This window comes from Anguilla rostrata, chromosome 6 (assembly GCF_018555375.3).
Source record: "Anguilla rostrata isolate EN2019 chromosome 6, ASM1855537v3, whole genome shotgun sequence".
In the NCBI taxonomy this organism is placed as follows: Eukaryota; Metazoa; Chordata; class Actinopteri; order Anguilliformes; family Anguillidae; genus Anguilla; species Anguilla rostrata.
In genome coordinates, this window is record NC_057938.1 from 17,596,331 (window position 1) to 17,610,791 (window position 14,461).

General features: G+C 51.8%; 1 protein-coding gene across 2 annotated transcripts in view; it reads left to right on the forward strand.

Moving 5' to 3' along the window:
* Positions 1 to 14,461, forward strand: part of fndc3ba (fibronectin type III domain containing 3Ba) — a 147,771-nt gene that overhangs the window by 28,514 nt on the left and 104,796 nt on the right. The window contains exons 2-3 of one of the 2 annotated variants that reach the window (XM_064338733.1): positions 5,840 to 5,981; positions 7,781 to 7,856. In XM_064338733.1, the coding sequence (XP_064194803.1) occupies positions 5,868 to 5,981; positions 7,781 to 7,856 (190 nt within the window). In that variant the 5' untranslated portion in view covers positions 5,840 to 5,867. The remainder of the gene's footprint in view (positions 1 to 5,839; positions 5,982 to 7,780; positions 7,857 to 14,461) is intronic. The other variant, XM_064338734.1, reaches the window with a different exon arrangement.

Below are 14,461 nucleotides of genomic sequence, written 5' to 3' on the forward strand. Positions count from 1 at the left end.
GACAGCAGAGCTCCTCCAGCTGTCTGCTGGCCAGAGCAGCTCTTTGAGGAAGAGGAGGTGAAGACTCGAGAGAGCTTTCGAACGGCGGGCCCTATCGCGCCCCCCCCGGGCAGGAATAATAAATAGCCATTGATGTGGTGCAGCCTGTGCGTGCGCGTGATGACACGTACAGCTCCTAGCTTAGCGCTGTTAGCAGCAGAGGCTTCTCTAACGGTGGCGGTGGGTTGGGCATGTTCTTGGAGCTGATGGCTTCCTTCGAGAAAGGGGGGTGGGGGGGAGGTGGGCTGTAACCCCCAAAACCAGCCATTTTCCTTGGTCAGATACAATGCTTGCCATTGTTTCTCAGCTGCGCGTAGTGACACAGTAATACTTTTGGAAAAAGGTGCTCTCTAGGGTAGCCTAAATGTTGCTCTGTTTTGAGGCTTCAGCAAGGGGAGAGTAATGATACCTTAACCAAAGAACGGCGTTATGTCAATCCGACACTATGAATCAAATCATTGGTCAAAGATTGTCCATCCATTAGCCTGGTGAGCCAGTAATGAAATGATTGTAGGTGGCTTGACAGCCTCCAGTGGGTCTAGGGGAGTGAACGCCCAGAATAGCCCTGGAATAACAGTTTATTTTGGACGGTGGGCCGTCGGATCGATTTGGCCCTGGACTGAGTGCACGAGCAGACTGCGTGAAACCCAGTTAACGCGCCGAGGAGCCGGCGGACAGAAGGGCCCTTGTCTTGGTCGGAGGGAGCGCAATTGGCGTGAAAATGAGATAACGAGGGAAGAGGAGGGCCCGGAGCAGGCCGCTCCCGAGCTTCCGCTCGAAGCGGCGCAGCCGCGGCGCGACAGTGCCGCCATCGACGCGAGTCGGGGGCCGGCGCGGCCTTTGATCGATGGGCTGCTCTGGACGTGGTGTAGGCCCGGGGGGAGGGGAGGGGAGGGGGCGGGGCTGCGGTGAAAGTGGGGCAGACGGTCTGTCACGGACGTGCGAAAGCCACGACGGCCCGGAAGATGAATCGCAGGCAGGCGGCGTCGCCGGGCAGGGCGAGGGTGGGCGCGGCTACCGGGGCCCCTCGGAGAGGTCCGCGGCTGACGAACGAGGCGAGGCCGTAAATGAATTACCCCTCTGTGTGTGCTCCCCCAGTTCCACCCCCCCCCCCCACCCACCCACCCTTCCCCCCTGGCTGCTTCTCCTGCAGATGAATTCCAGTCCTCCAGTCGCCTGGCAGGGGTTCCCAGGGTCCTCCTCTCAGCGGCGCGAGGAGTGCCCTGAAAAGCGCCTTCAGAATTATGACTCGGCTCTTTTTCTCGGAGAGCTGTGAAGTGACACTCGATTTAAATGAGATGTCCGCGCGGAGCGGTGAAAACCTCGAGTGTCTGCAGACGGTGTTACTCTTGGGGGTTCCCAGAGGACCTAGCAGGAGAGAAAGCACACTGAGAGGGTGCAGAAGACAATGCGTCGGTGGGTGAACTTGACCTCATTAAATAAACTGGGAGCAAAACCCTCTGAAGCGATCCTGACACCTTTTTTTTTGCTCATGTGTAGACCCTGAGCCGGCACCGCCCCCTCCCTCTCTCCTCCACCCCCTTTTCCACCAACCACCCCACCCCCCCTTCTGTTTTCTCCCTGTTGTAGTATCTTCATTTGAAATAATCTATTTCCATTGAAGATTTGCAAATCCTAAAAATACACCCTGGATCAGGTTTAAATAGAATCTCTAATTATAGCCACTTAGCGGGGGGTTGGGGGGGGGCCTCTGGGGGCTTACCTGGCCTCCACATCCTCATTAGCCCCTACAGAAGGGGGGATTGAGTCATCAAAGAGGGCGGCTCGGCCCCCTGCCGAACGCTCTCCCTTTCACACCCTAATCTCCGCCTCGCCGGCAAGGCGTTGCAGGCTTTTCGATAGCCGCCCCGGAATAGCGATGACCTCACGATGACTTCATCCCCCCCCCCCCCCCCCCCCTTCCTCCTAACCCCCGCTCGGAGGCCTTCCGCCCGATTCGCGGAGCGCGATCCTCGAAGGTCATTAATTACTTCTGCTTTGGTGTGGGCGGAGGCGGCTCCCCCCCCCCCTCCCCCCCGCCCCCCGCGAGAGGAACTTTCCGTCTTCCTGCCGTTTTCCGCGTTGCTGAGCGCCCCTCCGTCGCGGTCGCTCTGCAGCTTGTTCCTCTCCGGCGGATGAGTCAGAACAGTGCCTCGCTTGTCCCGAGGGGCAGACGCCAGGCCGCGACAGCTGATCATCGGAGAGAGAGAGAGAGAGGCAGAGCTGACCCGCTTTCACCCCGGGCCCCCGCCCCTCCCCTACCGGGAAAGGTCCTGGGATCACCCTCGCCTCACCCTTTGTGAACTCTTGAGGGCCGTGGTTTGACTGGGCCGGACCCGAGACGAGATCGGAATTAGAATTTGAAATTGGATTCAAAAAGGCTAGCTTTACCGGTTTTTCACCGCGCGGGTCACATTTGATCGTTCATTCAGATCGTTCCGTGCGTGAAGAGAAAAGGGCTGAGAGACGAGAAGGGCAAGTGGATAAATAGCGTCTATAGCGGGCGATACGCGATCCGTCACCCACCCCGCCCCGCAATAATGGCTCTCTCTCTCTCTCTCTCTCTCTCTCTCTCAAACTCGCTCCCCTACAAAAGGAGGGGGACTTCTCTTCCTCCGGCTGAAGTGTAGCGGGCTGTAACCAGAGAGGCGCCGGCGTGAGGAATGCGCCCAGATCGGCCGGGGAGAAAGAGAGGTTGCTTTGCCGCTCCGGAACAATGCTGGACGAGGGAAAGAGACGGGCCGGCTCCTCCCGGGTCGGGTTACGTTCCTGGTGAACGTTTTGCTTAGGGGGCTCTCCGTGTTCTGTGGCGATTCAAGCGAGGGACGCCTTGACCCAGAAGTGCAGGAGCACCCTGGGAATGTAGACCCCCGAAGGTACCTTACCTGCTACGCCAGGATGACCCGGGTATGGAAACCTAATGAGCCCTGGTTTCCAATCAAGGGGGGGGGGTGGGTGGGAGTTCTGTGTGATTGAGCCCTGCCCTGAGACGCTGCCCGCTCGGTGGGACGACTCGGATGTCGCTCTGGGTGATCCGCGGAACGTCCCCCCCTAGGGGCGGCAGCGGCGTTGGATTGGGAACATGTGTGTCTGAGCTGGGATTACTGGGCGGGGCGGAGGCGAAGCTGCAGTGTTTTTTGGGACGCGCTCGTCCTGCGTTGATTGATGGCTTCTGACCAAAGGAAGGATCTGGCTGACAGCTGTCTGGATCAGTCTGTACCTGTTAACCCTTAATGATCCTTACTGTAGGAGATCAAAGGGATCTTTCTTTTACTCCCTACCTGTAAGGAGGGGGGGGGGGGGCTGGGGGGAGAGAAAGATACATAAACTCCGGGAAAGAAAAATGTGAGGAGTAATGTGAAGATGGATAGAGAGAAAGATGGAGGGAGGGGGAAAACCATATGGAGCGCAATGTGGAGGACACGGGGGGGTGAAAAGGCAGATCAGGAAGGAAGGGAAAGGGGCCGAGTGAGGAAGTTGAGAGACCCGGGGCCGCAGCGACCCCCCGGGGGCCCCTCTCGGCCCCCTTTCATCTGCGGCACTCAAACGGGCCGGGGTTTGGGAAGCCCGCAGGGCAGGGGGAGGCTTCACAGTGACCGGCCAGCTCGTATCCTCCTCTCTAAAGAAAACAAAGCAATAAACCCCCCAAGAGTCTGAGGGACACTCTCTCTCTCTCTCTCTCTCTCGGTCCCCCTCTCCTGTTCTGTCCGGTAATTATTTAGTGGGTGGTGATGTGGCAGTTAGCTGCGGGCTGGTCACCCTGGCCTCCCCTGTCAATACTGGCTTAGTGGTTATCCCAATCCATAGCTTGGTTACGCAAAGTTTATGCCCTCACCTCTGTTGGCTTCTCTTGTGCGTGATTCTCTGAATTGGGGATTATAAACATGGACAAACCTACTGAACATCATAACATTAAAACATGATTCTTTAACATTTGAACAAAAATGAAGTTAAAGTCTTAATTTGATGATGTGCATGGTTCTCCGAACAGTAATGAACCATAGCTATGTAGTCAATGCTACTCAGAAAACATGTTTATCCAGTTAAATTACGCAATGTTAATCTGACTGAGATGCAGGTATCTCACATGAAAATGTCAGGAACCCATAAGCTACTATGCGAAGTCGCAACTACTTAATATTGCCCCACTGGAGGCTGTCAGTATTGGTTTGCATGGAAAGGCTGTTCTCTTTTTCACTATTGTTCATTTGCGGTTGATGCTTTGATCTGTTCTTCCAATGTCTTAACGTGGGTTGCTGCATTCAGCCCACAATGTCCAAGGTTCAAGTCAATGCGTATTTTTAGATTCACTCATCGTTTTATAGCTTTAGTGTCTAGTGTCTAGTGTAAAGCGATGCTTGTCCACAGTATTTTTTTTTATCTTTCTTACCATTTGCAGCTGTTTAATTGTGCTTAAACCACATAATTATTTCTTAACTATTTCTTTATGTATGGTTATTGCTGTTATGCATACATTTCCCTAGCAGACCTCGCATACTTTACAGATCGTTACATATCGTTCTATATGTAGAGAACCTGCTTTGGTGCCTTCAAGGAAATTGCTGCATCACTGCCTAAACCCACATCCTCTTAGCTACCTGCCTGCCTCCTTACCCACAGTCACGTGGGGTCACAGGGATGGGGTTAACAGCCTCGTCGCATTTACCAGCAAAGCGGCGTCTGTTTTAATGCCTGACGGAACAGCGAGATCGTCGTGTTCCTCCACCGGCTCGCTTCTCGGCGGTGCCTCACGTGGCCCCTTGGAGTGCCGTTGGCCCCGCCGTGTGACCCCACTCCTGCTCCGCGCCGCTCGTTTTCCGTTAAAGCCGTTTCCTGCCTCTGCGCAGCGATCCCACCTTCGGTCTAAAGCGCACAAGGCGCTGTGGAACATGGAACCTCCGGTGAGGTGTTTGATCGAACGCACGCTGACAGGAGAGCACAAGTCTATTTGCGGACCTCCGCCTGGCGCGTCCGACCGAAAGCTTCTCGCGGGCCTCGCTCCAAAAAAACATGAGTCATGCAAAGCGGCGGTTATGAAACTGCTAATGTTTTATTTTCGTGAGAGAGAACGGACCGTTGCCTTCCCTTCCGAAGGGGTCCGTCTCAGTGACAGCTGTTGAGGAGCTGCTAATGACGTCTGGGCTCAGCCCGTGACTCAGCCTCTCCTCTTCAGGGACGAAGGACGCTCAGCACTTCATTACAGAGTCATGTCCAAGAAGCCAGTGGCAAAAAAATAATAGTAATCAGTGGAGCAGTGAAAGACTGGAGTCAGTCGTCCGTGCGACGCTCGGATCTGTGGTCTGATATTTCGTGGCTCGCTTTCTCCCAAAGGAACTTTCAACTGGGAACCTGGATGGCTTTTAGGTGTTTCGAAACATGAGAGTCTGCGACCGGTTTAATTTATTGAGTTTAAAAAAAAAAAATTTTTTTTACCCTCGACCCGAAGAGAAGATTTTGTTTTCCCACGCACAGGACCTAAATATATTTGTGATCTTATCATTTCAAACTGTATGTTTTGAGTTCTGTGAGCAGCGAAGCGTTAACAGAGATTCTTTCTGAGGTTACAGATGTTCCAATCTAGGCCCTTTAATATTCTGAGCTGCTTTATGGTATGTTAATAGTTCATCCCTATGTCAAAGGAAGTTCTGAACTACTAGTTTTCTGTTTAACTTTGAGTATGTAAATAAATCTGTGTTAGTACGTTATGGTTGTAACAGGAGAATGCATGTCTCTCCCTTTCTCTCTAACCCTTACTCTCTCAGTTCAGCTTCATTCAATTCGAACTCTCCTTCTCTTCCAGAAAGGCAGTCCAGGAAAGTTCTCCATGAATGTACGTCACAATGATGATGACAGACCAGATACCACTGGACCTGCCTCCGCCCTTACTGAACGGAGAGGTTCCCATGATGCCGCACATGGTTAACGGGGATGGATCGCAACAGGTGAGCAGGGGATTGTGGGAATGGGGGTGAGGGTGGGGCAGGTCCAGGCTTTCCACCGAGGCTCAAATTCGGAAAGCTTAACGGTTGAATTTGAATATTTTCTCTCCCCTCATTCAATTGTTGTGCTCGGAGGGTTCCCCCGAGTTTGTACATCTTATGAGCAGGCCTTTTTATGGTGTTATCATACGCCCAGCAAAGATTGCAAAAAAGTACCTTCAGTTTATGGACTCTAGGAAATGCAGGCTTTTTCTCCAATTCCCCATCAGATCAGCAGATCGAGTGTATCTGAGCTCCAGCCAGTCCGTATCGCTTTGAATGAGAGCGGTGCTCTTTGAGCCCTGAAGCGAAGCTCAACGCGGCGCGTTCCGCGCGATGCCGGGAGCGGTCGATGGCGACCTCGGCCCGTCGCGGCGCGAGATAGCGTCCGAAGGAGAACGGTCCGCCGCCGTTAAGGGATGCCTGCCGCCGCCGCCGCCGCCGCCGCCCGACCTGTCCTCCAAACGGGGCGCGCGCCCAGACGACTTTGTTGCCATCTGCTTCAGCCGCCACTTGAACTGGAGGCCCTGCTCCCCTTCTCCCCTGCTGACTGTAGCCTTGCTTTTCCGCTGCCGGCCCCGGCCCCCGTTCAAGTCCAAACCACAAATATCCGCAGGGCTGGAGCAGACAGGAAATGATGTCGCCCGCTTCCTCTTTTCCGTATCTGTCTCTCAGGAGCTGGGCACCATGTCAGAGATTTGTGAGGTCGAGAGGGTGGGGGGTCGGTGCGGTAGGTTGGTTGGGTTGGGTTGAGGTGGGGGGGGGGGGCTGCGGAGGAGTGGCAATTTCGAGACAGCATGTGTCTGATGGAAGGAACCGGTGCCTATGCTGTAGGAATTTTTTTTTCCGCTCCCCCCCCCTCCCCACACCTCCCTTTCTCAACCTTCTTCTTTAAACCTGGCCTGACTCTGTAGAACACGTTCAGGTTCCCATAGCAACCCCCGGCAGCAGACAGTTCTGCAGGAAGTAGTTGGCTGGCTTGGCTCTGGAGCGCTGAGATGGGGAGGACTGCGAGCGACGCGGCCATCGGGGGAATGGTGGCAGAGACGATCGCAGCGCACCTGTAGAGCTTTTCGCACAGCCCTCCGCAATGGCCGCGCAACTTTTCCACATATACCAGCAGATATACGCCGTCAACAACGTGTGCTCTGAGGACATGGCGGTAAGGACCTGCGCGTCGCTCCGCGGACCCTTCTGTGCGAGCAGGGCCACTCTTAAGTGGTCTTATTCCCAGTTGCTGGGAAAGGTGAGGCACTCAACGCGATAGGACGACGCGGGTGTCATCTTGTGGTCGAGTCGTGAGCCCGGGGGCTTCGTAGACAGGCTGAGGTGTGTGAAAATAAGGCTGTTTTTGTTCCTTTCTGCGCATATGTAGAAAAGCCCGGAAAATTTAATCGCTTTCAACGACCACAGAAGAACTGTTGTGAACCGAACTACAAGAACGTCTTTGTGTCGCCCGTCAAGGCAAGAACGTGGAGGGCTTTGTTCAGACGTGCAGGGAAACCGACCGGAGATGACTGTGAACTGTGTCAGAAGCCTCAAACTTTTCCTGTTCCGTACAGTTCTAACGGTTGCGTTTATGGGGCAGGGAGAGCTCTTGTTCTGGTCACTTTTAGGTCCTGTTCTCCTGAAATTGTCGGGTTAAATTTCTGGTTCCTCCGTTTGGTCGTTGAGATGCTGCAGTGACGTGGGTCTCAGCTGTGTTAATGCCCCCCTCCCCACTCTTTTTAGTCACCTGATTGATGGTCCCTCTCTTCCTACAGGTCATCCTGGTTCAAGTCAACCCGGGAGAAACGTTTACCATACGGGCAGAAGATGGATCTCTGCAGTGCATTCAAGGTATGTCAAAACAGCGTGCCCCTCCTTCCCTCCCTCTGGTTTCCTCCTGTGTTTCTTTTCCGAGTTTCGTTCGGTGACATCATCAAAAAACCCGCCAAGGCACTGGATTTTGGGCGCGGGGCCTTTCCCCCCTCGGCCTGAAAGATCAAACCAATTTGACGGATCCTCCGCTGCAACTGTAGCCCTCCACCACATTAAATGAGATTAAAGCCCGATAGAAATTTCCAGGGGCTTGCGGCAGTCGAAGTCGCGGCATGAATGGGCCGCATTGTGCGAGGGAGCGGCGTTGCGACCGCACGGCGAGCGGCCCTCTGGATCGGAACCCGGGCGCTCTCGGGGCTCGGCGAGCGATTTCGCGGCGCGTTGAGTTACCGTGAAATGCGAGCGCGCGCGCTCCTGCTTCGCGTATCCATGTTGTTTTTACAGCTAAACGGAAACGCGGGGCTTGTGTGTAATTTGATTTTGAGCGGCGAAAGCCTTTATTTTACGCAGCGGTCTGAACGGAAAAATCCCTCCTGTGTGCGGATGGACAGCAGGAGCCAGGGGAGGAGAGGTTTGCTGCTTTGTTCCTGTGTGTTTAAGCTGTGGTGTAGCTCTGTAGATAATGAACTTCAAAGGGAAGGTATTATGTGGCCCTGCTAGCATCTGGTGCCTTCATTACGTGAGCTCCGTTTGAGCTTATTGATTGATTGATTGATTGATGCATGCATCGTGATGTTTTGCTACCTGAAGTAGTTTAAAGTATTGGCAGTTTAGGCAGTTTATTGCTGGTTCGAATCCCAGGTGAGAATTTTCTTGCCTGAATTGCTTTTATATATATATATATATATATATATATATATAGTATATATATTTGTAATTACTGTAAGTGATGGCAAATACAAAATGTGATTGCTATCAATCTGTTCCTGAATTCCACCCTATACCACCAATGCTTTTAAACAGAACAGCCCTAGACATGTTAAGACCTGTGTATTATTCTGAATAAACTGGACAGTTTTGTAATGAGAAAAATTTGCTTTGTTGTGTTCACTTCAGTAACCCGAAATTGAATTCCTGCTAACTTTAGCGTTCTGTTTATGCAAGGCCCACTTTGTTGCATTTATCAGAAGTCCAATGTTTGTTTTTAACTATGTAAAGCTACAGGACAAATATTTATTTTCAAGGCTAGAGGAGAGAGGGCACTTCGTCACCCTGTTTATCTTTCAAATTTAAACGTCTTTTCCACTGGAGATCGAGCTTCCGTTGGCCATTTGGTACGCCGATATCTCTACTATGTAAGAAACAACAGACGTGTTCCGTGTTTGCAGACAGGAGGACAAACATTGCATATGTCGCTTTTCTTGGGAGCAGACTAGCTGGCGAAAAACAGGATGGTTCATTTGCATCCAGTTATTGAATAGGCTCTCAGAACTGTGAGAGGTGCGATTTTGAGAATGGAAGCCGAATCGATCAGGGTGCGAGGGAAGATTGTGTGCAGATGGCCGTCCGGCTGCGCGGACGAAGCTTCCCTTCGCGACCAGGCCCTTCAAGCCATCTTCGCGCTGCAGAATATCTGTGTGTGGTTTTTCCTGGGGTTGGCGTGTGGGGTTTGATGCATGCTGGGTCCCTCTTTTTATTTGGCTGTGTGTGTGTGGTGTGTGTGATGTGGCATGTTGGGTCGGCTTTTGTTGTAGTTGTGGCTGTGTGTGTGTGTGTGTGTGTGTGTGTGTGTGGGCAGTGTTGAGAGACGTGGCTCTGCTGAAGAGCTCGCGCTGGTGGTAATGCTCTCTTCGTCCCCCGCTGTGCTTTTCATGTGGTCCCCCCCCAGGGTCCTTCCTCCACCTTCATCATCTGGTGTGACTTTGGGGGGTAGAGTGATGACGACAGGCCCTGCTTTTAAAGACGGAAAGTGATTTAATGTGTTTGTGTGTGTGTGTGTGTGTGTGTGTGTGAGAGAGAGAGCCGTTGAAGGAAGAGTTAACACCAGTGATTCGCTGGCAGGGACAGGCAGGGCTATGGAATGCTTTGAAGAGAGTGCACCAATCTTCCTCTGGCTGTTGCCTCCCACTCTCTCGGACCATCTGAGGCCCTGCAGCACAGGCGGGGTGGGGGGTGGGGGGGTCCGGTGGAGGGGGCCTCCGGCTCCCCGTCCTCCTCCCCAGGGGCATTCCTGAGACTACCTGTAAAGTCCCCAAGCCACCGTGCCAAGAGGGGAGATATGGGCGCCGGTGGGGGGGAGGGGGACATCCGGCCAAGACGGTCTTTAGAGACTCTAATTAGTGGCATAAAGAGGAGGGTCATGTGTGCCAAAGAGGGCAGTGAACTCCACCGTTGCCAAGCCCGTGGGCCCGATCTCTCTGCACTTTTAGGTTTCCGAGGACTGTCGTCCGTGGCTAAACTCGCAGTCACGGGAGCCAACAGCTTGTTAGCTGCCACATCAAATTTGGCACATTTCTCTGGTCGCAGCCACGCTCGGGGTCATGTAAGGGAGCGCACTCCGGGGCCCTGAACAGAATCTTTGTTTGCAGGCAGCGATCTTGCTAAAAGCCAGAATGGAACATGACGGGGAACTAGTGTTACGGTCAATCGGCGTGGCTTGGGTTCTCGACTTCTGGTCTCGGGTCATTGTTTGCACTGCAGCGCTCAGAACCTGGGGGCGCTGGTCGAGATGAAGGACGGAGTGTAGCACAGTGGGTAAGGAACTGGACTTGTAACCGAAAGGTCGCAGGTTCGATTCCCGGGTAAGGACACTGCCGTTGTACCCTTGAGCAAGGTACTTAACCGAAATTGCTTCAGTATATATCCAGCTGTATAAATGGATACAATGTAAAATGCTATGTAAAAAAAAAAAAAAAAAAAGTTGTGTAAGTCGCTCTGGATAAGAGCGTCTGCTAAATGCCTGTAATGTAATGTAATGTAATGAACGCTCCGAGTTCTGTCCTCAAGAGCTGCTTGATGAGAGAGTAAAACAAAGGGAAAGGTTTCGATTGGCCCTCCGCGCGTTCCGCAGTCAGATTCGTTGTTAGGGCTACTGAGGTATGACGCGTACTGGATGACCTGCTGCACCCTCTGTTGGGTTTTATAACAGCTGGTTGTGTTAGCTTATTTTATGCCACAAAATGCGTATGTACACGCTAGTTCGTTACTATAAGGGAAACTACCGATAGGTTTTCCAGTCGAAACCCCTAGGTGCACTCTGACGTCCCGCTTGCACCCCGAAAGGCCTGTTGTTGGGATAAGGGTCCGACCGGCTGGAATGCCTCTGAAAGTTCTGTCCGCAGCAGTGTTTGCTTTAGTCTGGAGGGAAGAATAACACCGGGCCCGTGGCTGTTTCTCGGTCCTTCCCGGAGTTAAAGAGGACCAGGGCGGGGCCGTATGGGTTCTGCACCCTGCCACCAGCTGGCCTGGCCCATGGAACATGCCGGGCTCAGAGAAGCAGGGGACACAGAACTCGACCCCACCCGCTTCCATTCGACGGGTTACATTACATTACCTTACATTATATTTATTTGGCAGACGCTTTTATCCAAAGCGACGTACAATAAGTGCATATCGAAGGTCACTGGAGCAACTGCAAAACACGGGTCCGATAAGGGTTCAGGGCATCAGTGGATTTGTGGGGAATGGCTTCCGCTTCTGATTTCGAATGACCCAAACTGTCTGACGTCTGTTAAAAGATGCCTGGAAAAACTGCTGTTGTGTCCTGGGCAGGAGAAGAATGCACGCACGTGGAATTTTAAAAATGTTTTATGAATGGACTATTAAATCTAAAAATTACTTTGGGACTAAAATATTCATACCTGGATGTTTACACCTTGTGTTGTTTACACATACACAGGCACACACACGCTCACACACACAAACACACACACAAACACACACACTCCCCTTGTTAGTCAATCTCAACTGCTGTAATTTAATAAGGAAAAAATAGCTTCAGGGTATGCTGACGCAAGCAAGGTACAGTGTTTTATCCCGGTAGGGTTTCATAGGCCTCCTAAACCACACAGAGCCATGTTTTCCACTGGAAATACCCCTCTCAGGGTAAATCCATTGTGCTTTGTTTTTTACAGATTCATTAATGAATGTCTGCGCGTAAGGCTGATAGCTAAAACCATTTGACTAGTTGTTACACTAATTTCCCCCTCAAGCAACTGCCTTCACAATCAAACTTGCATCCAGGTTCATTCGTGTATGTGTCGTACAAACGCACTGACTGCAAGCAGGCATGTGTATGCTGAAGGTCACCGGGTTGGAGTCTGCAGCAAAGACCGCTGAGGCAGGCATCCTGTAGGCTAACAGAAACGGCTTTTAAGAAAGGAGCCTCTTTGTCATTATCCTAACCTCAAGGCAGTACCCTGGATTTAAGATTTTATATAAAGTAACTGCTGTTTAGGTCTTGGCCTGTTGGCTTTTGCACAGTGCAGAGCAGAACTCTCTCTGTGAGACCTCAACTAGCTGGGGTTGGCAGGGGTGATATTTGGTCAAAAAAGATTTTTATTTAGATTCTGTTTTAGTTCAGATAATTATGTATTTTAAAAACGTTTTTACCTGCAATTGACATGATGCCGGAAAGGAATAAGCGATCTATATTGCTTGAGGGTTGCGGAGGTTTTAAGTCTCTATAAGTGTTTTAGAATTTTTTTTACTTGAGTTTGAGCAGAACACAGAAGAAACCATTTTTGTGTCACATTACTCACGAATGCCAAACGAACAATAAATTCAGTAAAATATGAAACGTTGAACTTTTTAATGATACGTATCATGTGATTTGGCGGAGCCCGAGTGGGTCGAAATGATCTCGTAACCAACGGCGACCCAATGACCCGCTCCCCTGCGGTACAACGACACGATTCGTCCTTCGGGTCAACGAGTGCAGCGAAATGGAAAAACACGAAAACGCTTTTTAATCCTCAGTTCTCTGATCACTTGAAACATCGAGCATCGTGTCAGCAGAACGCGTCGAGTTCGTCGGTGTGTAGTTTGTGCGCGGCGGAGATTTTCTGTACCCGCTCCGGCTTTTTTGCATGCGCTTTGTAGGCCCGTCTAGATAGGAGCCTCCGCTAGACGGCTGAATGTAAATGAAGTTTAAAAAACTCTCCGTTCCTCAGGCGGACTCACTGGGCTTCTCTCAGACTATTATCTCAGCCTGATTCTACCCCCCCCCCCACCCCCTTTGAGCCCCTGTGTAGGTTTCCCAGCCTGGGCCAAGCGACACCCCCTCCGCTCCATTTTGATCACCCACGGTTCCCACTCGTCCCGGTCCCCCCCACCCCCCACCCCCACCCAACCACCCCACCAGCGCGAGCATGGAAGCCCCCCATCCCGGTCCGAGGGGCAGCTCGCGGGCGCTGGATGGGACGGGACGGGGCCCGGGGCCCGTGTTTACACTCGCCCCCCGGCCTGTTGTATCTGCGTGCTAATTAGAGTGGAAGCCGGGAGCTGTAATCTCTGCCGTGTTTAAACAGGGCGACCCTCTTTAGCTGAGGGTTTAGCGGCCCCGCCCCGCCGTCCTTCGCTCGCCGTGGAGGAATGCTCTCCCGTTTTCCCACACTTGCATCAAAGAGGGGGGCAGGCTGTGTTTGTTGTTTGCGCGTTTGCACTAGCCGCGGGCAATATTTGCGATTTGCCCCCGCCGTTTTTTTTATTTGTGAAGAAAATTTGCATGCTTGTGTCTGAAACTGCGAAAATATTTGATCAATACCAATAGGAATCTTCTGCCGCCCCTTTGAAATGTGAAATTAAATATAAATACTGGAAGAGGAAAAATGGCATATTCCTATTATAATGCTAGCCAACTTCCAGACCACCAGTAGTTTGCCTGAGGCCAGTTAGAAAATTTCCAACCAGACAATTTCCCTGAGTTTTCGGTTTCATTGAAGTGCTCCAGCTGCCTTTACACCATTACAGTTTGAAAGGGGAGACGCGTGATGTTTGCAGAGCTGGTGTGGACATTTCAATGGGAGATCAGCAAAGAAGCCTTTTGTTTCTGCACCTCTAAGTTAAGGCACAGGCAGCTTCAGAAGGAGAATCACCGGTCCAGTCGAAAAGGCAGGTAACCTAAACCCCACCCCCCGAGGTGTGTTTCATCTCCGCCACGCTAAGGTATTCGCCGCGGACGCGGCGGTAATGGAGGGCTCCGGTGCTCGGCGCCATTGATGTGGTTCTCCCGGCCAGATGTTCGCCACTTCCTGTTTGCATCATCTGGTCAGCGCTCGTCGAGTTTATCAAGCGAGAAGGCCTTTCATGTCACCCGCATTCAGGCAGATGTTGGCGATTTGCTTTCTTTTTTCTTTTCTTTCTCTTTTGTGCTGATAAAGGCGGTACGTGCAGGATGTTTGGGAAACGTCTCCTCCCCACGGAGCGATCTCTTTGCCGTCCTATTTTCATTTTGCTTTATTTCGTTTTTTGGACCAGTTTTAAAAATGGCCGATTTTTGGGACTTGTTCCACTTGGCCATGTAGCTCACTGCCATTAGCTCATATACTGGAATATTGAAACCCCTTGTAGCTCTTGGATGTATTGCGTGGGGAACTCCAAGTGGTTTGGATGCATTTTCCCTGTGATGTAGCTTTTTTGTATTAGGCTCAATGCTTTATTTTCCCATGATCAAATTAGAAATG